At 39.3% G+C, this 27609-nt stretch overlaps 2 protein-coding genes across 9 annotated transcripts in view; one reads left to right on the top strand and one right to left on the bottom strand.

The window, feature by feature from the left end:
- CCPG1 (cell cycle progression 1) overlaps positions 1-7722 on the bottom strand; it is a 69233-nt gene extending 61511 nt beyond the window's left edge. For 2 of the 7 annotated variants that reach the window (XR_011258231.1, XM_069596450.1), the window contains exon 1: positions 7205-7722. The gene's annotated coding sequence lies outside the window, so the exon portion shown is untranslated. Of the gene's footprint in view, positions 1-2159; positions 3689-7204 lie in introns of those variants that run through there. The other 5 variants (XM_069596446.1, XM_069596447.1, XM_069596448.1 and 2 more) reach the window with 4 other exon arrangements.
- PIERCE2 (piercer of microtubule wall 2) lies at positions 7400-15870 on the top strand. Of its 2 annotated transcripts, none has more exons than XM_069596475.1 (2): positions 7400-7774; positions 14481-15870. In XM_069596475.1, the coding sequence occupies exons 1-2, from the start codon at positions 7757-7759 to the stop codon at positions 14823-14825; spliced, it is 363 nt and encodes a 120-aa protein (XP_069452576.1). In that variant the 5' UTR covers positions 7400-7756; the 3' UTR covers positions 14826-15870. The 2 variants fall into 2 exon arrangements, with proteins under 2 accessions (XP_069452576.1, XP_069452575.1); XM_069596474.1 differs by lacking the exon at positions 7400-7774 and adding an exon at positions 12237-12370.
- Positions 15871-27609: the final 11739 nt, after the last annotated feature.

Genomic DNA, 27609 nt, shown 5'->3' with positions numbered 1-27609 from the left:
TTTCAAGTCCAGCTCCACCCTTAAGCTTGCCTCTGTTAAATGTAGCACAATTATGAACTTTTTTATTCCTATTTTCGAAAGTGTGGTAAGGCCACTAAAATCACTGAGCACCACAATGAAGGGGTTGAAACAGAAAAGCTTAAAAATTCCCAAGATTTTCAGTCTAAGAAAGCATCTAAAACTGTTACTGTCACTATGCTTTATGGTAATTTGGCACAAATTCACATTTTAAAAAGTATTGTGGCAAATACCTCTGGAGGTAAATGGTAAGAACTGTATCTCTTTGGGGAATTAAGGAGTCTTCAATTCTGTTCATTGGAAAGGGGAGAGAACCTTTCACTCTGTTGCTTCTTTTTTTCCAAATAGTCTCATCTTAAGTGAAGGTGAAGTTTATATTTTTTTCCACCTACAATGTCAACCTTATTTCAGCCCCCAAACTCCGAGAATAAATAAGCCTAACCTAGGAGTGCCTGGCCTTTGTGCTTTGGGGGAAAAAAAGGAACACCCTAGCAAAGCTGATTCCAAAGCTTACTGGCTAGAATGGTCAAGTAAACTCTCTACTTGAAATAGACTGAGTTTTTTTATAGCATTTTAACTGTTATAGCAGATAAATCCTGCAGCATATTTTCACCATGTACAGGCCAAACTAAAGTTGCTTCCAAACAGCAGCAAGAGAAAAAAGATCCAACAGGCAATCCTGCATATGGAACTCAAGTATTGGCTGCCATTTTGGATGCTCACAACAGCACAAAAGCTTTCTATGGTTTTTGTGAAAGGTAAAGGATGAAAGCGGAGAAGGCAATGGCACCCCACTCCGGTACTCTTGCCTGGAAAATCCCATGGACAGAGGAGCCTGGTAGGCTGCAGTCTGTGGGGTCACTAAGAGTCGGGCACAACTGAGCGACTTCACTTTCCCTTTTCACTTTCATGCATTGGAGAAGGAAATGGCCACCCACTCCAGTGTTCTTGCCTGGAGAATCCCAGGGACAGAGGAGCCTAGTGGGCTGCAGCCTGTGGGGTCGCACAGAGTCGGACACAACTGAAGCGACTTAGCAGCAGCAGCAGAGGATGAAAGAGACACAAGAGATAAGAACCATTTTCACACAAAATGCCTCTGAATTCAAAAAGAAATTAAATTTCACTGTTCTCTCTCTTCTGATTCCCAAAGGGGGGTAAATCAGGTAGTAGTGTGTGGTTTGTGGTTTTTTTTTTTTGCCAAATTGCATCACTCAGAAAATATAATCTCAATTAGACTTCATAAATGTGATGTTGCAAAAGGCTTTCAGATTGATGTCATTTCTCCAGTTTGCTGTGTGAAAGTTCAGCATTATTAATGTAAAGCTTCATAAAACCTTAAGACTGCCTGGCAAAAATACAGCCCAGAGATTTAAACAAATAAGATAAAAACACAAGAAAAAAAGAAGACTCAAAACCGAAAAGTTTTAAAATCTTAGAGTAAAGATAATCTTTTTCTAGGCTTTACACAAAACCTAGAAACCATATAGAAGTTTTCCATTGTACAAAAATCATAAACTTATTTGCTAAAAGTCATATAAGTAAGAATGAAATACTAAGCATATTTGTAACATATATATAACAGAGTTTTTAAAACATTTAAAATACACTAATAAGTCAGTAAGAAAAAAGGTTTAAAACTGAACAGAAAATTCAACAAGGAACAAGAGTAAGCAATTTATAGAAGACATTAAAATAGCTTATAAGGAAAAATGTTCAACATTACTAGCAAAGATACAGAGAAGCAAAATTACTTTAAAACCTAAATAATGAACAAAGATTAAACAGGTTAATATGTTAAAGAAAAATAAACCCTACTGATACTAATTTATATGCATTAAATGAGTTAGAATTCTAAATAGTATATTTCAAATCTAAAAAAAAAATACATGCAATATGTCTGCTAAATTTCAATAAGCTATTTATTACCTTCATAACCAGCAGGAAAAGGAACATTTTTTAAAATGAAAAAAATCAGCTCAATATTAAGTAAATGATTAACTGAAACAAAATCTAATCATCTTCTGGAGGGCCAGTCTTTTCAGGACAAGTTAAAGAACTTAAGGGAATCATATTAAAATACTTATATCTGAGGTATCAGAAGTTTATTGTGGAAAGCTAATATTAGAGAAAAAAGAACATACCCCAGGGCTTTCAAGAGTCCACAGTGTAGAAACTATGGGATCAAGATGTGGGTCCAATGGCTGTCCTTCCTCTTGTTTACATTCATCTTTTAAGTGGATTCAAAGATAACCACTCCATAGTAAACAAGCTTCCTAGTTTTAATGGAGTGAATTTCATTTAAACACTGAAATCTGTTGCTAAAGACAGGTATCTGGAGATAAGTCTCCAATAGGAACAGTATTAATAATTTCACTTTATCCACCCCAGAAAGAGGCAGCAATACTGTTATAATAGAGTAGGTTAACTTTTTGATTTACAAAACAAATTCTGCAAGAAGTGAGTCAATATACAATTTCTTCACAAGTTTCCTTTTATGATGTAATATCCTTCAAATGGGCAAACAGAAGCAACTACTGCCATATTTGAAGACAGAAGTATCCCGTTTTGCCTCCACCTAAAAGAAGCTACACCTTTGACAAAAAGTTTGAAATAAAGTAGTAAACAACATGATTTCAAAATGCTGGAAGGAAATTACGATACTTGTTAATATGGAAATATCCTTTCCACCAGGTTTTTCCAACTCTGAGAAGAAGCCTAACTTTCCAGAATTGTTACATCTTAACTTTGGAAAAGGCTAAAAGAGCCAAGAGTAAATCTAAAAGCTTGACTAGCTCCATACTGTCCTCACTTGAACACTGTTCAGTCCCTGGTGGCTCCTTTTCCCTTTTCAGAGATAAATAAGTGAAACTATATAGCTTGATGTTTTCTTCTACTCTCAATTAAAAAAAAAGGTTTTACTTGTTAAAATGTATGTATTAATCATGTATCTATTATTTTTTAACATACTTTCCACAAAAAGATAATTTGTCATAATTTTTTTTACAACTCTCTTCTACTTTTCTGTTGGGAAAAAAAAAGCCAGAAAGATGGGAAACAAAGGGATTATTTTTTTTGGCCATGGTTTTTTTTGGCCATGCTAGCAGCAAGTGGGATCTTAGTTCCCGACCAGGGCTGGAACCCATGCCCCATTCAGTGGAAGTACGAGTCTTAACCACTGGGCTACCAGAGAAGTCCCCAAAGAGATTTTATATATTTTCATTGTTTCCCATTTTTTTGAAAGTACATAATAGACAATTAAGTATACCCCACTGTTACTTTCACTTATATTTTTCTCATAAAGTCCTCAGAATTAATTTATAAGTTTCTAAAAGACTTGTTTACTTGAATGCTCTGTATGTCAACCAAACTTGATGTTAATCTCAGACAGGGTTGGCATCCCCAGAAGGAGGTGTCCAAGCTCTAAACTATTCCTCTCCCTCAGAGATAAATGCTTACACACGTCATGCATCTCTGGGAGGACCTGGGATTTGACATTCAATGTAGGCTTACTACTCATGAAATCAACTTACAGTACCGTTTTAGAACATTAAAAACGGCATTCACTTCCTAATGTTAAGTCATACTGATGATCTTCCTTATACTTTAGATGCGCAATTAAAATAATTCAAAACCAAAATTAAAGGTCTAACCATAAAAGCACACTGCAGTTTCAGGACCTTTAATGCGGCAGAGTGCACAGTCACAGTCAGGAAAGGGGCCAGGTTTCCCTCAACCTAGTAAAGGGCAAAAAGCACTACCAAAAGGGCAAATGAAGATCTCTTTTGCCTTTTTTCCATCAAACTTCCCAGCCAAAAGTGTGTATCACATTAAGTTATCACATTTCAAATGTATAACATGCTTTACATGAATGTTACTTATGAAAGCCAATAACACTTTGCATTGGTAGATCACTGACACAAGTAATATGATTTTTATATCAGATCTGATTTTCATGAATATGCCATGAAATGTGGCAATGGCTATTATTTATAACATAAAATTGGAAACAACAGATTCATAAATTGAATTACTGTCAACATCATTAAACATTCTGACTCCTAATCCAATTCTTTTTTCACATTTCATCATGCTGGCAACATGAACCAGAAGACTTTAGTAAAGTGCTTCATGGGTAAATACTGAAGAAAAATTAGATTCTGACTTCCTGCTAATACTAATACTTCCTTGTTAATACCTCCTTCAGAAAGCCCTTACACAGGTTTCCACACATTAAACACCCTTTAAAAAAAAAATCCTCTAAATCAAATCAGTTAGTTGCAATCTTTCCATTATAGAGCTAAATTTCACTTTAAAACTCTAAGATTTTTTTCAAGTTCATCTGATACAATAAACATGACCTGTGAAACAAACTCATATTTTTTAACTGTTTTAAATTAATCAAGACTGCAGAATTGTCAGATAAATATGGTATCACTTATATGTGGAATATAAAAAACATAACAAACTAGTGAATTTAACAGGAAAAGAAACAGACTTACATATGGAGAACTAGTGAGGGGGCAATACTGGGGTAAGGGAATGAGGTACAGACTACTGGGTATAAGATAGGCTCATGGATGTGCTGTACAACACGGAGAATACAGTCAGTATTTTGTTATAATAAATGGAAAGTAACCTTTAAAAACTACTAAAAAATTTATAATAAAAAAACAAAAACTGCACAACTCCCATAAAGAAGATTCTTGAAAATATAAGTTATTACTTACAATATGGCAACTTCCTCACTTTAACCACACATGGAAACAAAAACAATTCAGCCTCTACTAGTTCTACATTGTTAGATGAGTCTGCATTTTCTGTTTTAAAATACTCTGGGCTTAACAGGCCTTACACTGTGTCCATATTCTTTACATGTCAGAAACGACTACTTCTAAGATCTCAGTTCAAACTCACATAATTTTTAAAATATTTAACCTGCATAAAAATACATTATAATCTAGAACCAGTTAGTAAATCAGATAAGTTAAGCAATTATGAATGTTTCTTACGCTCTGTAAAGGAACTCAAATTTTTAATAAGGTATTGAACTAACACAGGGCACAAAACACAAACCAATACAAAATACTGACAAGAAACTGAAATTTGGGGAGAGAAACAATGCTCCAAAGAAAAGAATCTAAGAAAAGAAAGTATGACTTCCACAGTTAAAAAGGGGGGGGGGGAGCTTTAGAATGGATATTTTATTAAGAATAAATGAACACTTGGAATTGAGGTAAACCCCAATTTTTCAAGACTGATAACTGCAAAAATACATAGACTATTCTTCTCAAAGAACAATGCAGCCCTTTCTTTAGAACAGAAAACAGAATGTGGCCCAAACATGCAACTTACCATCCATATCCAACATACTCATAACAGAAACTGAAACAAAAACATAATCCAAAATATCAGGCATATCAAACACAGTGCTTAAAACGACTCAATGAAAACAAGCTTAGCATCCCCTACTTTATAATAATGTTTAACTTCTTTATTTCCACTGGCAAATGATAAATGAAAAATCTTGCTATATCCAGTTCTTTTCAGATTAACACGCCCATGCTTTATCACCTTGAGTTACAGGAATAATCAAGACTACACTGCCTTAACTGAAGAAAAGTAAAGACTTTTGCTTTGATTTTACTGTCCAAAATAAGAACACATCAAGATGAGATGTACAAATGTTGAGAATGTGTTATATTTGTTTTGTTTTCTTTTCCAGTCCAACCAAAGCATTTCTTGTCACTTCTCCACAAATAACTTACATTTAAACTTGTTATTCACAGTTTGTGGATGCAGTAACAGGAGCTCTGCCTATGTTGTTTGTTGTTACTTGCTTTTTAAAATTAATGTTTAAAGAGTTTACATAACTGGAATTGCTTTATCTGTATCCCTTTTTTTAAAATTAAATTTTGCCTATAGAAAATTTGGAAAATACTAAAAAGTGTAAAAAAAAATTGTAGTTGCATCATCTAATCACTTTCATAACTATGACTCTCCTTTGAGTCTTATTTCTTAAACACATGTAACCGCTTCTAGTTCTATAGTAAACAAAATTAGAATTACACTACTTTCTAACCTATTTTCATTTAAAAACTAGTATTTCCTACACCCTTAATTATTATTGGAGAGCGATTTTTAATGCATTCTTTAACTAGAATTCTTTAGACAATCCTTAGGTTGGGGTAAAAGATTAAAAATTTTTAAAAATAATCCCCTCATTTTCTCCCTTCCCTTCCCCTTTATGACCATAGCGTAGAAAAGAACTGCAAACCATTCACACTAGCGTCCGAGATGTGATAAATAGCCCCCTGAGAAATGCGGGGCCTGATAAGATTCAAACTTGACACCAAAAAAATGATGCGCTAATAATGACGTTTCAAGTACTAGTCAGCAGCTGCGACCTTACTGGAGGCAAATTTCCTAAAATTTGCGGTACTAAAATAATTACCTAGTCTAGCTACAAGAAGGCTCCTTTCCATTACTTAATAAAGCTAGACTGAAGCAGCACCAATTTCACCCGCTCAACAAAGTGCCTAATCGGCCGAGTTCGTCAAAACTGGCGCTCCCAATGGCAAAAAGTTGGACTCATGAAACAAACAGGTAACGCGTACAAGACACGGTGTGGACTGATGCTACGTGGGGTGCTTATCGATTAGGAAGGGGACGGAGGAGGGGGGAGATAGGGAGATTTGGTGATTATCAGACAAGCAGAAATCTCAAATGCATTATTTAATCTTTCTGTTCCTGGCATCACGAGGCTCAAACGTCACCAAAAAAGACCGGCTGGCTGAAAAGCCGGCGGGGTGACGCACACAACATCTTTACCATATGGATTCTCATCAATCAGGACCGAGAAGAGCCTTAAGCCAGCCCAGTGGAGGAAGGCGGGTGCGTCCCGCGGACCGACGGCTCCCCTACAACCCCGGCGCTCCGCTCGCGTCTGCACGCAGGAAACCGAGGATGCAGGGCCACCGGACCGGACGCCTGGGGATCTGCTCCGCCGCGGGGGCTGCGGCCCCGCGTTCTGAGGGGCCACCCAGGCGGCCGCAAACGCCGAGAGCCTAAGGGTCAAGCCTCCCCTCAGCTGAGACCCCACGAATACCTCCACCAGACGACTGACACAAGAACCGCGACAGTCGGCGCGGACTCCCCTCCCTGGGTCCAAACCCGCCCAGGACCTTACCTGAAGGGGCAGCGCCACCTCCGCCCGACGGCGCTGGCTGGCGCGGTGGCGGCGGTCAGAACTCCAAGAGCAGTGACGCCTCTCATAAAAACAACCTGCTCACAGGCGTCCGCAGCCGGGAGGCGGCGGCCGGCGGGGCGCCGCGGCGCATGCCGGGACTCGTAGTCCGGTCCGCGCCTCATACCGGGCGGCGGCCTAGTGAAGAACTACGACTCCCGAAGAGGAGCGCAACCGCGGCCGGGAAGCTGCTGGAACCTGGGCCCCGCGGCCGAGATCCTGACAACATCCGGGCCCCGGCGCTGGAGAGGCTCCGCGGCCGGTTACTGTGGAGACGGGCTGCTACAACCACTTGGCCGGATTCCACCCAGGAGGACCGCTCCTGGGATTAGCCGGATTAGTTTATGCGTCTTGATCCAGCCGACCGCTCAACAGCTCTTTGCTGCTTTAATTGGGTATAGAGAAAGGGCCACGTCCCCTGGGACTCGCTGGCCTTCTTGCCATCAGCTGCAGGAAAACACTGCGTTTACGGAAAAAATAAAGAAGACGTCGAGAATGGCCGAGTGCGACTGGGTGGGTTTGGGCAGAGGGCTGGACGTTTTTGACTGTTGCTACTCTTTACTATAAATTTGGGGCACCTCGCATTCCCACCCACCCAACGCTCCAAAAAAACCAGTTTTGTAGGCAATCACTGGACTACACAGATGTAACATGCATTGCATTAAGCCGGAATTGCCTCTGAAGGTATAAAGATGATTGGGGATGGTATGCAACACATACCCCACTGCAAAATGGGATGATGGTTTTGAACAAGAAAAACGTGCCTTGTTAATTCACATTTGTTTACATTGTGTCTTGTTCAAAAAAGGATATGAGGGGGCGAAAGAATATGATGCATTTATATCACTGTTGATAGAAACAGTAGAAAGTTAAGGTTTAATTCTCTGTCCCTAATTGTGGCCAAAAATTATTTTTTAACATGAACAAGGATGGTTGGGCCTGAGGAGAAACAAAAGGTGCCTAAAAATTAGGCTTTAAGGGATTTTTTGCTTTTGGTGTTACTGTGATTAACATCAACTGTGAAACCAAAACCAAAGAAGAAAAAGCACTTTTAATGTTATAATTACAGCTTCTATAATGGGCATTTTTATTATTTCAATGGCTGCTTGTTATTTATCTTTATAAAAATGTGTGTTTATAACAAAAGACTTGCAAAAGTCAAAGTGGCCTAGTCTTCTCTAATTTTAGGAGAGCCTGAGTATTAGTAAGAAAGCCAATACCATTTATTTGTAGATTTCATTCAAGGTACTTAATTGATTTTAAAAGATTCATTTATAATTTTCATTAACCTTCTTTTTATCCTTCAGTAAGTCGCTTACTCAGTGTGTAATCTAGCAGAGAATTTAATCTTTTTATTATTCTATTAGGCTCTTTTGTTTTTAATGTATCTGTTTTGAACTCCACATTTCAAGAATATGAGATTTGAAAAGGGCTAAACCTAAATACAGAGAAGGCAATGGCACGCCACTCCAGTACTCTCGCCTGGAAAATCCCATGGATGGAGAAGCCTGGTAGGCTGCACTCCATGGGGTCGCTGAGGGTCGGACATGACTGAGCGACTTCACTTCGACTTTTCACTTTCGTGCATTGGAGAAGGAAATGGCAACCCACTCCAGTGTTCTTGCCTGGAGAATGCCAGGGATGGGGGAGCCTGGTGGGCTGCCGTCTATGGGGTCGCACAAAGTCAGACACGACTGAAGTGACTTAGCAGCAAACCTAAATAAGAAAGCTGCAGTGAGGACCTAGGATATAAAGTAAAAGTGATGGGTATTTCTATTTTATTTCAAAGTCCATAAACATTTGTGAATTGTTCTGGAGGTACAAAAGATTTAGGTGGACAGAAACTTCTACAGATTGTATGGTACAGATTATGCCAACAAAATTTTTCAGCTCATTTGTCTTCTATTTTGACTACATTCTGTTTTCCCTATTACATGTGGAGTCAAAGTTGATCCGAATTTCAGAGCCAGTTGCAGAGGGTAATTTGAAAGTCACAACCTCTGAGAGTGAGGTTGCCTTGGGCAACCTGACTGGTGTCCATAAATTAAATCAGGATTGGTACTTTCTCTCACAAGTCACAAAGCAGCACCTCCTACTTAAGAATCGTGGGAACCTTGACATTTTGAGACAAAGTGACCTGTTGTCAGAATGCCATAACATTCTGGCGACTTACTCTGCTCCAATGTCTCTGCTCTGGATATTTAAAACAATTTAATAAGCAGTGTTAAAAAGGATAAATAGCAAGATCTGATGAGTTTTATTTCCAGCTTTGCCAGCTTCCTACAAGATAATGAGTGTTAGTAAATGGGAGCATACTAGTGTAAATGTTCTCAACCTGTAAATTTCAGAACTGAATTGTGGAAGATGGTGCATATGCATTGAGGTATACTTTCAAAAAAGAAAATGATAAAAATTGGTTCCATTTATATAGTAATGTATCATTTACATCTGATTTTCTTTCACTTTCCAACCACAGGAACTATAGCAAATTTTTTTAACCAGTTTTACAGACAATATAAAAACAAAGGTGCAGTGATGATAAAGGATTGAAAGTCACACAGTTCTTGTCTTGTGCTACTCCCCTAATGCTATCATACTTCTTCAAATGTGAACAAAAGTGGATTATGAATTTTAACATTTCAAATTAGATCCATTAAATGTGAATATAAAATAATAAATAGGTCTAAGTTTTGAAGCTATAAAAAATAGAAGGTGGAGTAAATACTTCACACATTTGTAGACTAGAACTAAAGATTTCAAAACAAATAGGTTTCTGATAGTGGGAAACAATTTTGCTGAGACATTAAGTGGAATCACCCAGGAATTCAGAGTGAGCTGGGTTATTTTAAGAGAAACCAAACTAATCTGACCCAAATTTGATCCTGACACAACGTGGCCAATATTCTTTCCTCCATTTTAGAGTTGGAGAAACTGAGACTTTATGCTTGCTAGTTTTAAGAATTTAGAATTCTTAAAGGGTCTGAGCCTCATGAATCACAGAATCTACTATAAAGTCTTCAAAGAAAAAGAATGTTAATGCATATAAGCAACCTTCTATTTAATTCAACCTTAAAAAGTCACAATTACAGTACCCTGGGGCTTTCCAGGTGGCACCAGTGGTAAAAAGACTGCCTGCCAATGCAGGAGACAAACGAGAGGTGGGTTCAATCCCTGGGTCAGGAAGATCCCCTGGAGGCAGGCACAACAACCCACTCCAGTATTCTTGCCTGAAGAATCCCTACAGAGGAGCCTGGTGGGCTACAGTCCATAAGGCTGCAAAGAACCAGACAGGACTGAAGCAACTTAGCACGCATGCACGCATGCACTATACCCTGCCAACCTCTCTGTAAGGTTAGATTATAATTTCTGATCTGAAAGGACTTAGATGTTAAGTATTTCAGAAATTGCCAATTTTGGGTTTTTTTTTCAAACTGCCAAAATTTTTTGCTGACATGGACCCCACAGAATGCATTTTTCAGGGCCTTATCACAAATAAATGTACACTCTTCATGTTTTTCAAATAACTGAAAATCACTTTCCTATGGCTACATTTGGAGAGCCCTTATATCCTCAGATTAGGAAACAAACCTATCTAATCCATCTTCTCTGTTTTATGTTTATATATATAGAATCCTTGCAAAGTAACTTCATCAAAGTCATGCAGCTTTTATTACTGGCAACATCAGAACCTAGAACTGGTTACACCTAATTTTGAAGGTGAAGACCTACCCTTTTAAAAAATAACTAACCAATTTCCCAACATTATTGAGCTGGTTTCCTATGTGTTTATCTCCTATACAATAAAATGTGGAACTTCAGATTTTTAATCACTATTTTTCCAGCATCTAACAATGCCTGGCACACAGTAGGTACTCAGTATTTGTTGAATGAGTGATAAATAAGGTCCGTAGTCTGTTCCATGTGAATTTCACTTTCATGATTGAAGCTTGTTGATTTTAATGGACATGACTTTACTGAAGATAAAGCATGTTATGTTCATGTGCTAGAAAATATCACTTTTGTATTCATTCTTTTTACTGTCTGGCTCCCTCCTCCCCCAGATAGCTTAACTATTTTGAATATTTATTAAATTTATTATGTATGTTAGTTACAAATTGTAGCAAATGGCCATCTACCCAAATGTTTGTCCAGAAATCTGGGGTCTTCCTTGATATGTCCCTCTTCCTCTTCATCCACATCCACCAGGTCCTATGGATTCTACTTTCAAAATATGTCTCAAATTTATTTCCTAGTCGCTCTGTACCACCATCTTTCTAGAAATCATCATCCTCAGTCACATGGACTACTGAAGCTCCTCTCCACATCCATTCAAGGCTCTGACAGCCAAGTAATCATCCTAAAAATTGTTACATCATGACATGTTTCTCTTTAAAACTCTTCAATAGCTTTCTATTGCTTTTACCATAAAGATCCAAACTTCTCACATAGTCAACCAGACCCTTCAGGTTCTGCCCCTGCCCCCTCTCATCATCTCGAGCCATTTTCACTCCACTTGGGCCACGCTTTTTCTCTGTGCCCTTTTCTATCTTTTCCTTCCTTGCCTTCCAGTGTTAGATTCAACGACACTTCACCAGAATGGCCTTCCTAGGCCCTCACACTAGATTAGAACCCCACTGAGTCTTCATAAATACCTTTTTTTTTTTGTTCATAGCATTTACCACAGTTGTAATTGGTTGTTGTGTAATTATTTGCTTAATACACAAAGCAAAGATCCACAAGGTTAAGACTGCTGAATGTTTATCTTGTTCCTTTTTCACTCTAAAATTCAACTGTACGCCCTCTTTGAACTATGATCTATTGCATTTTATTCTATAATTTACATTTTTATAAGTTCTCACAGTTCTAGTACGGGATTTTTAAAATTTATCTTGTACATACTTTTGACAAGTTTGCTCTGTACAGACATATATAATTGAAATGTATATAAATTTAATATACATATATATGTGCTTAGTTGCTCAGTCATGTCCGACTCTTTGTGACCCCATGGGACGTAACCTGCCAGGCTCCTCGGTCCATGGAGATTCTCCAGACAGGAATACTGATGTGCGTTGCCATGCCCTCCTCCAGGGGATCTTCCCGACCCAGGTATTGAACCCAGGTCTCCCGCATTGCAGATGGATTCTTTATCATCTGAGCCACCAGGGAAGCCCATACATATATATACACACATACATATATATACGTGTGTATATATATATATAGTTCAGTCACTAAGTTGTGTCTCTCTGTGACCCCATGGACTGTAGCACACCAGGCTTCCCTGTCCTCCACTATCTCCCAGTTTTCTCAAGTTCATGTCCATTGAGTCAGTAATGCTATCTAACCATGTCTTTTGCCCTCTTTTTTGCCTTCAATCTTTCCCAGCATCAGGGTCTTTTCCAGTGAGCTGGCTCTTCCCATCAGGTGGCCAAAGTACTGGAGCTTCACCTTTAGCATCAATCTTTCCAATGAATATTCATGGTTAATCTCCTTTAGGAGTGACTGGTTTGATCTCCTTGCAGTCCAAGGAAGCCATTATAATATAATGGGTACTCTTCCATGTCCTCAAGGGAAAAGGACTCCCAAAAGGAGAGTAGATGGGACTGTTTTTGTTTTCTTCTGTTTTTCTAGCTTTATTGAGGTATAACTGACATAACATTTGTGTAAGTTTATGGGGTACAACCGGAGAAGGCAATTTCACCCCCACTCCAGTACTCTTGCCTGGAAAATCCCATGGGCAGAGGAGCCTGGTAGGCTACAGTACATGGAGTCGCTAAGAGTCGGACACGGCTGAGCGACTTCCCTTTCACTTTTCACTTTCATGCATTGGAGAGGAAATGGCAACCTACTCCAGTGTTCTTGCCTGGAGAATCCCAGGAACGGGGGAGCCTGGTGGGCTGCTGTCTATGGGGTTGCACAGAGTTGGATACGACTGAAGTGACTTCGCAGCAGCAGTAGGGGGTACAACATGATGCTTTGGTATATACTGTGAAATGATTAACACAGTATGATTAGCTGATACATCCATCACCTCACATAATTACAAATTTTTCTGTGTGAGTGTGGTGAGAACATCTACTCTCAAACTTTCAAATACAGTATTGTTAATGGCAGTAACCATACTATGTTACGTCCCTAGAACTTAAGTCTTCTTACAACTTAAAGTTGGTATTCTTTGACCATCATCTCTCCATTTACCCCCATACCCAGCCCCTGATAACTACCATTCTGCTGTTTGATTTTTTTAAGAGTCTACATATATGTGAGATCATACAACATTTGTCTTTCTCTGATTTACTTCACTTAACATAATGCTTTCAAGGTCCTCGATATTGCTGCAAATGGCAGGACTCTTCTTTTATTATGACTGATAGTACTCCATTCTGTGTGTTTCTCCATCCATGCATCTGTTGATGAATACTTGTTTCCATGTCTTAGCTATTATGAATAATGCTGCAATGAACATGGGAGTGCAGATATCTCTTCAAGATGTGATTTCATTTCCTTTGGATATCTAAGAAGTGAAACTGCTGGATCATATGGTAGTTCTATCTTTAGTTTTTTACCAATTTACATTTCCACCAACAGTTCCCTTTTCTCCACATCCTCAACTCTTATTCTCTCTTAACTTTTTGATAATAGCCATTGTTCAGGTGTGGAGTGACATCATATTGTGGTTTAGGTCTGCATTTCTCTGATGATGGGGAATGTTCAACATCTTTTCATGTACTTGTTAGTTGTCTATGTGTCTTTGAGGGAAATGTCTGTTCAGATCCTCTGACCATTATTTAATTATATTGCTTGGTTTTTTGCTACTGAATTGTATAAGTTCTTAAGATATTTTAGAAGTTAACCCCTTATCTGATATATGGTTTGCACATGTTTCCCCATTCCAAGGTTACCTCTTCATTCTGCTGTTTTTGTGCTGTATGGAAGCTTTTTAGTTTGGTGTAGCCACACTTATTGATTTTGGCTTTTGTTGTTTGTAGTTTTGTTGCCATATCTAAAAATCATTACTAAGGCCACCTCCAAGGACCTTTGTCCCTATGTTTTCTTCTAGGAGTTTTATGGTATCAGATCTTACATTCAGATCTTTGATCTTTTTCCAGTCAATTTTTATGAGTTGTATAAAAAAGGTTAGGGCTTAGTTTAAATAATTGTTTTCTTTTTTTCAGAACTGTATAATTGATAATTACTTTATGCATTTATCTTTTAGGATAAGAAAAGTACTTCAGCTTCAAATTCAGACACAGAAATGAAACCTGAACTGCCTCCTTGTGTGAATCCTGGCAATCCGGTGTTTTCATGTATGTTGGATCCAAAGACACTCCATACGACTACCTCACTATCAAAACCCAAGATGATTATGTATAAAACCAATTCAAGTAATTACGGTGAATTTTTACCTATGCCACAGTTTTTCCCCTGCTATTATAATCCAAGGGAGCAAGTATTTTCTAGTCATATCAAAGCAACTGGATTTTATCAAAATAACACTCTAAACACTGCACCTGACAGAACAAGAACCCTTGATTTCCCTAATTTTCAACACACTCTATGAAAGTATGTTACTCTTAAAGAGAAAATATATTCAGGAAAAATGAGTTTTAAATCTAAGACTGGGATATCTGATTTGAAATATTAAAAAGTCTTCAAGTAATTTTAAAAAATACCTTTGACAAATAAAGCATTTCAACTGATAAGTGAATGACAGTGACTTCTTAAATAAAAATGTGTTCAAAACAGAATAAACGTTAGAAAGCATTTTATTATACCTAGCTTTATTTGGCACCCCACTCCAGTCCTCTTGCCTGGAAAATCCCATGGACGGAGGAGCCTGGCAGGCTGCAGTCCATGGGGTTGCTAAGAGTCGGAAATGACTGAGCGACTTCACTTTCACTTTTCACTTTCATGCACTGGAGAAGGAAATGGCAACCCACTCCAGTGTTCTTGCCTGGAGAATCCCAGGGACGGTGGAGCCTGGTGGGCTGCTGTCTATGGGGTCACACAGAGTTGGACACAACTGAGAGACTTAGCAGCAGCAGCTTTATTTAGCTCATGTAGTCCCAAAACTTCAAAATGTTTTCACGATCTCAACTTGTCTACTGAGTATATCTACCCAGACAAAGGCACACAGGAATTCTAATGAGAAAAACCAAATTAAGGAAGATTCTGATGAGAAATTTCTTTTCTGTTACTTCAACTAATAGCTTAGAACCCGGGGAAATGTTAGTTCTCACTGCTAAGCTGGTGGAAAAGAGGACTTGAAATTCTTTCATTCAGTTATTGAACACCTACTTACGGCAGGCACTATACAAAATGAATGGGCTTCCCTGGTGGCTCAGTGGGAAGAACCTGCCTACCAATGCAGGAGACACGAGTTTGATCCTTGGGCTGGGAAGATCCCCTGGAGAAGGAAATGGCAACCCACTCCAGTATTCTTGCATAGAAAATTCCATGGACAGGGGACCCTGGCAGGCTACAGTCCATGGGGGTCACAAAAGATTCGTACATGACTTAGCAACTAAACAACAACAAATAAGATGTAAACTGAACACAGAAATAAAAGAGAGTTTGTTTTATTGTTTCAATAAACAATATTTGGGGGAAATGAGATTAGCAAATTAATAATGTGTGATAATTTATGTAAAATACATAAAAGGTCTTTCAGACACAGAGACAGAATTGGCTTAAACAGAGACAAGGAGGTCAGAAGAAACATCCTGGAGAAGGTAAAGCCAAATCAAAGGAAAGATCAGCCCAGGCAAAAGAAATCTTACATATAAAAGAATAAAAATGTGAAAGAATGTTGCACATTTTCACAAATGCAATTACTCTGATACATCCTCAACACAGAGCATGAGCAGTGGTAGATGATGACCTATGCTGCTGCTGCTGCTAAGTCACTTCAGTCGTGTCCGACTCTGTGCGACCCCATAGACGGGAGCCCACCAGGCTCCTCTGTCCCGGGGATTCTCCAGGCAAGAATACTGGAGTGGGTTGCCATTTCCTTCTCCAATGCATGCACGTGTACTAAGCTGCTTCATTCGTGTCCGACTCTGTGTGACCCTATGGACAGCAGCCCACCAGGCTCCTCTGTCCACGGGATTCTCTAGGAAAGTTTCTGGAGTGGGTTGCCATTTCCTTCTCCAATGATGGCCTATACAATTCTTTAAATTCTGAAATTACACTACACAGAGATATATTTCAGCTGCCATCTGTTGAAACCTCCTGTTCAATTGGAACTAAACTCCTTTACTGGAAAAAAAACAGAATCACTATTCTTATTTTTCCCTGTTGGTTTCAGGTTCAGGATATTAACATCAATTAGAAAAAATAATCTTGTGAGTCACTAGGGGGTCAGAAAAGTTGGACACAGAAAAGTTGAATCTTAGGAAACAGCTCAAACTTTGCAGCCTCATGAAATTCTTTCAAATATCCCAAAATATGATATGGGCACAGGAAAGAAAAAAAGATTGGCTTTGTTAACTTCCTCTGAAATATCAAAAATCAAGGGACTGCACAAGATTTCCAGGAGAATGATACAACAGAATTTGAGTTTACCAGACTTCTCTGGCATAAACTTCTCTGGCATTTTACTCCTTCACTGTAGGTGCTTGATTTGTAGCAAGTGAAGTCAACTTTTTAACATGTATAATCTAGAGGTTAACCAAAAGTTCCTTACTATGATAGGTGGTTAGGCATTTTTTTGGTTTTGTTGCTGTTGCTAAAATTCTTAAGAAAGATGAGTATCATGGAATCAAGCATGTTGTCTGGAATGCAATTAAGTGGTCACTCAGTGTCTAAAGTCCAGGGATTTCTAGGCACCTATCTTCATGGACGGAGAAGGCAATGGCAACCCACTCCAGCACTCTTGCCTGGAAAATCCCATGGGCTGAGGAGCCTGGTAGGCTGCAGTCCATGGGGTCGCAAAAAGTCGGACACAACTGAAGCGACTTCGCAGTAGCAGCAGCTTCATGGAGGTTAGATTCTAATAAATTCTAGTAGGGGAAAACACACCAAAAGACATACATATAAATATGTATCAGTTCAGTTCAGTTCAGTTGTGTCCGACTCTTTGCGACCCCATGAATCGCAGCACGCCAGGCCTCCCTGTCCATCACCATCTCCCAGAGTTCACTCAGACTCACATCCATCGAGTCCGTGATACCATCCAGCCATCTCATCCTCGGTCGTCCCCTTCTCCTCCTGTATACACATTTATATATAAAGATTATAGAAAGTAAATGTTTCTGTCTTTATGTTACACTGACATATGTAATATACATATATTCATACCCATGTAGACATACAGCATGCTGCAGTCCATGGTCTTGCAGAGTCAGACATGACTGGCCAACTGAACAACAAGATATAAAAATGTTTACAAATACTTATTTACATGTATAAATATATAAATGTAAAATATGTGTACATAAGTCAGTTCAGTCACTCAGTCCTGTCTGACTCTTTGCAACCCCATGGACTGCAGCACACTAGGCTTCTCTGTCCATCACCAACTCCCAGAGCTTACTCCAACTCATGTCCAGCGAGTTGATGATGCCATCCAACCATCTCATCCTCTGTCGTCCCCTTCTCCTCCCTCCTTCAATCTTTCCCAGCATCAGGGTCTTTTCAAATCAGTCAGTTCTTCGCATCAGGTGGCCAAAATACTGGAGTTTCAGCTTCAGCATCAGTCCTTCTAATGAATATTCAGGATTGATTTCCTTTACCATGGACTGGTTGGATCTCCTTGCAGTCCAAGGGACTCTCAAGAGTCTTCTCCAACATCACAGTTCAAAAGCATCAGTTCTTTGGCACTCAGCTTTCTTTCTACACCAACATCCATACGTGACTACTAGAAAAACCAAAGCTTTGACTAGACGGACATTTGTTTGCAAAGTAACATCTCTGCTTTTTAATATGCTGTCTAGGTTGGTCATAACTTTTTCTGCAAGAAGCATCTTTTAATTTCATGGCTACAGTCACCATCTGCAGTGATTCTGGAGCCCAGACAATAAAGCCTCTCACTATTTCCATTGTCTCCCCATCTATCTGCCATCAAGTGATGGGACTAGATGCCATGATCTTAGTTTTCTGAATGTTGAGCTTTAAGCCAACTTTTTCACTCTCCTCTTTCACTTTCAAGAGGCTCTTTAGTTCTTCTTTGCTTTCTGCTGTAAGTGCGGTGTCATCTGCATATTTGAGGTTATTGATATTTCTCCTGGCAATTTTGATTCCAGCTTGTGCTTCATCCAGCCCAGCGTTTCTCACGATGTACCCTGCATGTAAGTTAAATAAGCAGACTGACAATATACAGCCTTGACGTACTCCTCTTCTGATTTGGAACCAGTCTGTTGTTACATATTCAGTTCTAACTGTTGCTTCTTGACCTGCATACAGATTTCTCAGGAAGCAGGTCAGCTGGTCTGGTATTCCTATCTCTTGAAGAATTTTCCACAGTTCATTGTGATCCACACAGTCAAAGGCTTTGGCATAGTCAATAAAGCAAAGTAGATGTTTTTCTGGAACTGTCTTGTTTTTTTGATGAGCCAACGGATGTTGGCAATTTGATATCTGATTCCTCTGCCTTTTCTAAATCCAGCTTGAACATCTGGAAGTTCACAGTCCACATACTGTTGGAGCCTGGCTTGGAGAATTTTGAGCATTACTTTGCTAGCGTGTGAGATGAGTGCAATTGTGTGGCAGTTTGAGCATTCTTTGGCATTGCCGTTGAAGAAGGTGCTATCATGAGCACCCTCACTGGCTTATATGTATACGTATTTACACATAAATATTTATGTTGGGTTTCCCCAGTGGCTCTGTCAGTGAAGAGTCTGTCTGCAAAGCAGTAGACAAGGGTTTGATCCATGGGTCAGGAAGATGTCCTGGAGAAGGGAATGGCAACATACTCCAGTATTCTTGCCTGGAAAATCCCATGGATAGGGGAGCCTGGTCACTACAGTCCTGGGGATCGCAAAGAATTGGATACGACCGAGTGGCTAATAGCAACACCATAATGCGTACATATTTACACATAAGTATTTATGTCCATATATGTATGTTAGTTGCTCAGTCATGTCTGACTCTTCGCAACTCCATGGACTATAGCTTGCAGGCTCGTCTGTCCATGGGATTCTCCAGGCAAAAATACTGGAATGGTTTGCCAGTTCCTTCTCAAGGGGATCTATGCCACCCAGAGATCGAAACTGGGTTTGCATTGCAGGCAAATTCTTTAATGTCTGAGCCACCACGGAAGCCCCCATATAAGTATAACATTTACATTATTTATGTTACATAAATCTTACTTATATAAATATTTTATTTACATGCTCAATTCGGTCAGTTCAGTTGCTCAGTCATGTCCGACTCTTTGCGACCCCAAGAATCGCAGCACACCAGGCCTCCCTGTTCATCACCAACTCCCGGAGTACACTCAAACTCACGTCCATCGAGTCAGTGATGCCATCCAGCCATCTCATCTTCTGTCGTCCCCTTCTCCTCCTGCCCCCAATCCCTCCCAGCATCGGAGTCTTTTCCAATGAGTCAACTCTTCGCATGAGGTGGCCAAAATACTGGAGTTTCAGCTTTAGCATCATTCCCTCCAAAGAAATCCCAGGGCTGATCTCTTTCAGAATGGACTGGTTGGATCTCCTTGCAGTCCAAGGGACTCTCAAGAGTCTTCTCCAACACCACAGTTCAAAAGCGTCAATTCTTCGGTGATCAGCTTTCTTCACAGTCCAACTCTCACATCCACACGTGACTACTAGAAAAACTATAGTGTTAACTAGATGGACCCTTGTTACCAAAGTAATGTCTCTGCTTTTGAATAGGCTATGTAGGTTGGTCATAACTTTCCTTCCAAGGAGTAAGCGTCTTTTAATTTCATGGCTGCAATCACCATCTGCAGCAATTTTGGAGCCCCCAAAAATAAGTCTGATGCTGTTTCTACTGTTTCCCCATCTATTTCCCATGAAGTGATGGGACTAGATGCCATGATCTTAGTTTTCTGAATGTTGAGCTTTAAGCCAACGTTTTCACTCTCTTTCATCAAGAGGCTCTTTGGTTCCTCTTCCCTTTCTGCCATAAGGGTGGTGTCATCTGCATACCTGAGGTTATTGATATTTCTCCCGGCAATCTTGATTCCAGCTTGCGCTTCTTCCAGACCAGCGTTTCTCATGATGTACTCTGCATTGAAGTTAAATAAGCAGGGTGAGAATATATAGCCTTGACACACTCCTTTTCCTATTTGGAATCAGTCTGTTGTTCCACGTCCAGTTCTAACTGTTGCCCCCTGGCCTGCATATAGGTTTCTCAAGAGGCATGTCAGGGGGTCTGATATTCCCATCTCTTTCAGAATTTTCCACAGTTTATTGTGATCCACACAGTCAAAGGCTTTGGCATAGTCAATAAAGCAGAAATAGATGTTTTTCTGGAACTCTCTTGCTTTTTCAATGATCCAGTGGATGTTGGCAATTTGATCTCTGTTTTCTCTTCCCTTTGTAAATCAGCTTGAACATCTGGAAGTTCACGGTTCACCTATTGCTGAAGCGTGGCTTGGAGAATTTTGAGCATTACTTTACTAGCATGTGAGATGAGTGCAATTGTGTGGTAGTTTAAGCCTTCTTTGGCATTGCCTTTCTTTGGGATTAGAATGAAAACTGACCTCTTCCAGTCCTGTGGCCTCTGCTGAGTCTTCCAAATTTGCTGGCATATTGAGTGGAGCACTTTCACAGCATCATCTTTCAGGATTTGAAAAAGCTCAACTGGAATTCCATCACCTCCACTAGCTTTGTTCGTAGTGATGCTTTCTAAGGCCCACTTGACTTCACATTCCAGGATGTCTGGCTCTAGGTGAGTGATCACACCATTGTGATTATCTGGGTCGTGAAGATCTTTTTTGTATAGTTCTTCTGGGTATTCTTGCCACCTCTTCTTAATATCTTCTGCTTCTGTTAGGTCCATACCATTTCTGTCCTTTATCGAGCCCATCTTTGCATGAAATGTTCCCTTGGTATCTCTAATTTTCTTGAAGAGATCTCTAGTCTTTCCCATTCTGTTGTTTTCCTCTATTTCTTTGCACTGATTGCTGAGGAAGGCTTTCTTCTCTCTTCTTGCTATTCTTTGGAACTCTGCATTCAGATGCTTATATCTTTCCTTTTCTCCTTTGCTTTTTGCTTCTCTTCTTTTCACAGCTATTTGTAAGGCCTCCTCAGACAGCCATTTTGCTTTTTTGCATTTCTTTTCCGTGAGGATGGTCTTGATCCCTGTCTCCTGTACAATGTCACAAACCTCCTTCCACAGTTCATCAGGCAATCTGTCTATCAGATCTAGGCCCTTAAATCTATTTCTCACTTCTACTATATAATCATAAGGGATTTGATTTAGGTCATACCTGAATGGTCTAGTGGTTTTCCCTACTTTCTTCAATTTAAGTCTGAATTTGGCAATAAGGAACTCATGATCTGAGCCACGGTCAGAGCCCGGTCTTGTTTTTGCTGACTGTATAGAGCTTCTCCATCTTTGGCTGCAAAGAATATAATCAATCTGATTTCGGTCTTGCCCATCTGGTGATGTCCATGTGTAGAGTCTTCTCTTGTGTTGTTGGAAGAGGGTGTTACTGACATGTAAATGTATATCTGTAAGTATACAACATGCCAGGTGAAAAGAATTATAGAGAAAAACTAACAGAGGGTTGGAGGAAGAGTGCTTGGACAAGGAGGTATTTAAGGCACAGGAGTGTCTGATCAGTTGGTATTTGAAGATGCCCCTGAAGAAAGTCAAGAGAAAGTCAAGTTATTGTGGGAACTGAATATCTAGTCTGATGTTCAAGGGAGAAGTTTAATATAATCAATTTAAACAATCTTCACACAAAGATATTATTTAAAATCATGAGATAAGATAACAAAGTGTAGGCAGAATAAAGACCAGAGGACTAATCTTTAGGCAACTCATTTAGAAGTCAGGGGGATGACAAGGAATGAACAAATGAGACCAAGAAGTGCCTCACTTAGTGAAGTAGGAAGAAATGAGGAAGTCTGTGATATTCAGAAGTCAAGGAAGGAACTTGTTTCCTGAACAGGGAAAGACCCAGCTTTGGGAAACTATCTTGGAAGCTAACACATAGACTGAGGCCTGAGGGTTTGATTAGGCAATGTAGAGATAACTCGTGCCTCAAGGAGAACTATTTCAGTGAGGCTATAGAGAGGAAAACCATACTAGAACAGGTTTATGAAAGCCTGCAAGAAGTAAAAACTTTTTAGTAGCTTTTCTGTACAGTGAATATAGAGATGGGGTAATAGCTGGAAATATATGTGGAGGCCAAAGGTTACTTTTTTAAAAGAAGCAGCATATTTGTATCTGATGGAAGCAGAGAGATTTTAAGAATCTCTCACCCACAGTAATCAGTCCACAGAGAAAATGTAGCTAAAGATGACTGCAGAGTAATGTTCTTTAACATGACTAAAAAAAGTAGAGTGTATAAAATCAAACGTATAGACAGGATGGACACAGAATTATCCATCAATTTATAGTATACTTAAAACCAGGATACATAAGAACAAGCTAAAAATAAAGCATTGGCATATGGACTGTAAAGTATTAATTTATTTTGTGAGCTACACTGAATAAAGCAGTACATTTGAAATATGCCATCCTAAAGTGTAAAAAATAAACATACTCAGTAATTTTTCCAGAAAGAAAGACTTTATCTCAGGTAACAATTTGAACAATCAGTTCTGCTGGAAAATATTTAAAGCACATTAAATTGAAAACTCACATACTTTAGGAAAATTTTCCTACCTTTACACAATTATCAGAATATTTTGACTGTCTTCCCTGGTGGTTCAGTTGGTCAAGAATCTGCCTGCAGTGTGGGAGACCTGGGTTCAATCTCTGGGTTGGGAAGATCCCCTGGAGGAGGAAATAACGGAGGAGGAAAACCCACTCCAGTATTCTTGCTTGGAGAATTCCATGGACAGAGAAACCTGGTGGGTTACAGCCCATAGGGTCACAAAGAATCGGACACGACAGAGTGACTAGCACTTTCACTTTCACTGACTATTTCTTTAAATACAGCATTAAGTTAAACTAAAGGCTTATCTTCCCAAAGGAATATTTTACCAGTTTGTTTAGGTCTTTTTCCTCTTTTAGCTATAAACTAAAAGACTATCATAAATATAATTTTACCCCATCAATAATCTAATTAATATATTTGACCAAATAATGTTGGTTTTTACTATATATAATAGTTCAAAATTATGCTGAGTTTATTTTATGTTTTAGGTACTATACAAGGCAGTCCATTTATTAAATAAAAACCATGCTTATCTAGGTCATACAAAGGCTAAAATGAAGTGTGTTCTAAGTACTGTCAAAAGCAGTGCCTTAAAAAAAAAAGTAGTTCCCTGAAGAGAGTATCTTAAGAAGAGAGATGGCCTTAGGAATCATATACCTTTTAAACATTTTATAAGGGGGAATCACAATATCAACTAAATAAATTCCTCTATTAATGTTCTTTCATTAAAAGAAAAAAAAAAGGCAAATCACATCTCAAAGAGATGATACTGGTAACCTTGTCGTGACCTGAAGAGTTAACCTGGTTTTATTGTTAGTACAAGAGAGTTAGTTATAATGAAGTATGTCTTAAGGCTTGTAAACAAAGGGAATTAGCCTAAACATTTTAGGAAAAAGGAAGCTTGTTATGTAGAACTGGATGCATGATGCCATGAAACAGTCCATTCATTAAACTAATTATCCTTGTTCTGAGTCCATGTCTGTCAAGAAAATTTATGATTTACCATATCAAATCTGCTTATAAAGAGAAATGAATTTTCATTTAACCTACCATGACCATGAACATCCTCAGTCAATTTCTGATTATTGCATTAGTAATAAGTATGTAATCTCTTTTACTTACTCTCCTGAGCCTGGTTAATATGACTCTGATCCTTGCAGATGGGTCAGTCTTGAGGGTGCTCTGGGGTCTTTGAGAGTGAGACTGAGGCAGATCAATTTAGTAACATAATGAAACACACCCTTGTTTTCAGGATTCTTAGGAGACCACATACCAACTTTTTCACCCAGATAGTATATGCAAAAGTCCTTTCCCTTTATTCTCCAAATACATGAGGTGTGTTGGAAAAAACCCGGCTTACCAATGCCAAGTGTTCTTTCCTTAATGAAACTCTAAACAGGCTCCTCTGAGCCAGTTTTTTAATTAGGCCTCATCCTTGTGTAAGCAGATGGGGTAGAGGGTCCCTGGAGAAAAAAACCAGATATAGTTTTTGACAAAAGAGAAGTCATTTGAGGCCTAAACCATTTTGTGATCTAAGCCTGGTCACAATGCTTGACCTTGAACAGGTCTCGATAACAATGATCTTACGGGAACAAAAGAGCAAAGGACTCTTATCAGGCAAGGAACAACAGCAAAGATGACAAGTCAGATAATAAAGACTTCCAAGTCTGCTTCAGTGGTAACTTTCCTGGTGGCTCAGATGGTAAAGCGTCTGCCTACAATGTGGGAGGCCCAGGTTTGATCCCTGGGTTGGGAAGATCCTTTGGGGAAGGAAATGGCAACCCATTCCAATACTCTTGCCTGGAAAATCCCATGGACGGAGGATTGTGGTAGGCTATAGTCCATGGGGTCACAAAGAATTGGACATGACTGAGCGACTTCATTTTCTTTCTTTCGGTGGTAAAGACTAGCCTGAAGCAGTTTCTTGAGTTGTTTTGAAGAATTTAACCCCCCTCCAGGACTCAGAGTTGGACCATAAAGAAGGCTGAGATCTGAAGAACTGATGCTTTCGAACTGTGGTGCTGAAAAGACTCGAGTGTCCCTTGGCCAGCAAGGATGTCAAACCAATCAATTCTAAAGGAGATCAACTGGACGGACTAATGCTGAAGCTCCAATACTCTGGCCACCTGATGCCAAGAGCTGACTCACTGAAAAAGACTCTGATGCTGGGAAAGACTGAAGGCAGGAAGAGAAGTGGACGGCAGAAGATGAGATGTTTAACGTTCATCACTGACTCAACAGACATGAATTTGAGCAAACTCTGGGAGATAGTGAAGGACAGGGGAGCCTGGTGTGCTGCAGTCCATGGGGTCATATAGAGTCAGACATGACTTAGCAACTGAACAACAACCAGGGATCAACCACCAGATCTACTGGAAGCTAAGGGATGATGATATTGGACCTTTTCTGACACTCCTAACTTCAATCAACTACAGCTTGGAACTCTGTTTACTTTGCCAACTCCAAGGAGAATTCTTTGCTCAAGCTGTTTCATAAATATGGATGCACCTTTAGCTTAAAACTTCCCCAATTTTGGAGCTTGGGGGAAAGTCCCCAGTGTTCTCCTAACTTGCTGGAAGTAATAAATCTTTCCTTGTTTGACTTGGTCATGTCTAAGGACTACCATAATAATTTTTCCTTTTAACAATCTTTTACTCTAAGTTTTGATGATAACTCTATTTGGGAAGCATGCTTTTGTCATAAATCAAATGGGAATGTGCATATCTCTAATTTAACTCTATCACTACTTCAGTCTATGACAAAAGTCCCTTAACAGAAGATTTGCTCAAAAAAGGTCAAGTAGTTCATGAATACAAATGAGTATCTATTGCTTTTAAACCAAGACTTATAGGATAGGGTCAAAAATAATAACTAACTACTTAAAACTCCCTTCTACCTCCTCCAAAAATAGATCCTTTGCGCTTAGGCTAACTATTGGGCCCAGGTTTTTGTTTCTGATTGGGATGTAATAGGAATGAGACAGGAGGGAAGGGAACAGGGCACAACGTTTAAAAGAATGCCACAGTCATTGAGGATAGAGAAAAAACTGGTTAGAACCAAGTAGGTCTAAGATGATGGAAGGTTTTTGACTACCAGCAGCCCCTAAGCCTCATTACATGCTCATTCTAATACACTAACTAAATGACACAGCCACAAGTGCCGTGACAGTTCCCAGGCAGACCGGAAAAGGCCAACAAGTGGGCGTGGCCCAATTGCTGGAAATCTCTGCCCTTTCTCCAAGATAGCAGGAATAATTCTCCCACTCGGTAGGCCTATGAAACTACCCAGCCCATAAAACTAACTACTCCCACACCCGGGCACAGCGCTCACCTTCTGAGATGGCCTGTATTCTGTCTATGGAATGTGCATCTCTAAATAAACCTGCTTTCACTTTACTATGACTCGCTTTTGAATTCTTTCCTGCCCAAAGCCAACCAACCTCACCTGATGGCCTGTCCCTGGGATTCATTGAGACCCGGGATGTGACCATCCTCTCGTGCCCCGTTTTTCCTGCAATAGCAAGAGCCTGGCCTGAGAAAAGACTAGGTTGGTTAAAGTATTCTGAATGTCAAACTGGAACATGATATACAGAAGAACCACCTTTTTTGTTTTTTCATACTTAAGATGAAAGTTCATTTTTCTCCCACATAACAGACAAGTGGTTCAGGATGGGTAAGTAGATCTGATCTGCAAAGTCATTCTGGGACCTAAGTTGATGGGTTATCTCTGCCACTGTTAACATGAGGCTTCCATCTCTGGGTCTACAGTGACGCCACTTCCCAGATAACCACCTTTACTTTGGTTACATTTATTTTTAAAAATAAAAACAAACCAGGGCTGATTGTAACAAAAAGCAATCCTATGTCACCAGAAGTTCTGATAACTGGGCAGGACTGCTACTGAAGTTATCAAGAGTTGCTTTATAGAAGTAAAAGTTTCAAGGTTGCTGAACTAGGATGCTCTTACATATTCAAAAAAGTATTACATCTTTTTTTTTTTTTAAAAAAAGACTGTTTTATGATCCACTTGAATGACATCTGATGACCAAATACTGTAAAACTTATTCCTAAAAATTTTGTGGTTTTCCTTAAAAAACCCCTAAATATAATCACAGAGAATTGTGACAACTGTTATATGCAAAAGGGAAGCTGTGCTGGTTTTGCTTAATGCTTGCACCATCACAGTGATACAACACAACTGGTGGTGCAATCCAGTGCCAGTATCACCACATTCTAAGTTAACATTTCTACCCTTTGCTGTCTTATTTTTTTTTTCCTGGTATACTTGACAGTACTAGAAAACAGTCTTACTAGAAAAGTCATCATCATCAGATAGTATTATAAAATATGATCCATGCTTTGGCTACACTCCCTACAGCTGAAGATAAGGTTTTCCAAAAAGTTGTTTTAGTAATACTAAGGTAAACTGGTCTAACCTAAAACAACAGGTGGTGGAGCAGTATTTTTTTAAAAGAAGGTTCTGTGCATTTAGAAACTAAGTGGAAACATCAATATTGATTATACCAAGGCCAAGCATTCAGACAATTAAA

This window comes from Ovis canadensis, chromosome 7 (genome assembly GCF_042477335.2).
Source record: "Ovis canadensis isolate MfBH-ARS-UI-01 breed Bighorn chromosome 7, ARS-UI_OviCan_v2, whole genome shotgun sequence".
Lineage (NCBI taxonomy): Eukaryota > Metazoa > Chordata > Mammalia > Artiodactyla > Bovidae > Ovis > Ovis canadensis.
This window is presented reverse-complemented; position numbering and strand designations above follow the sequence as displayed.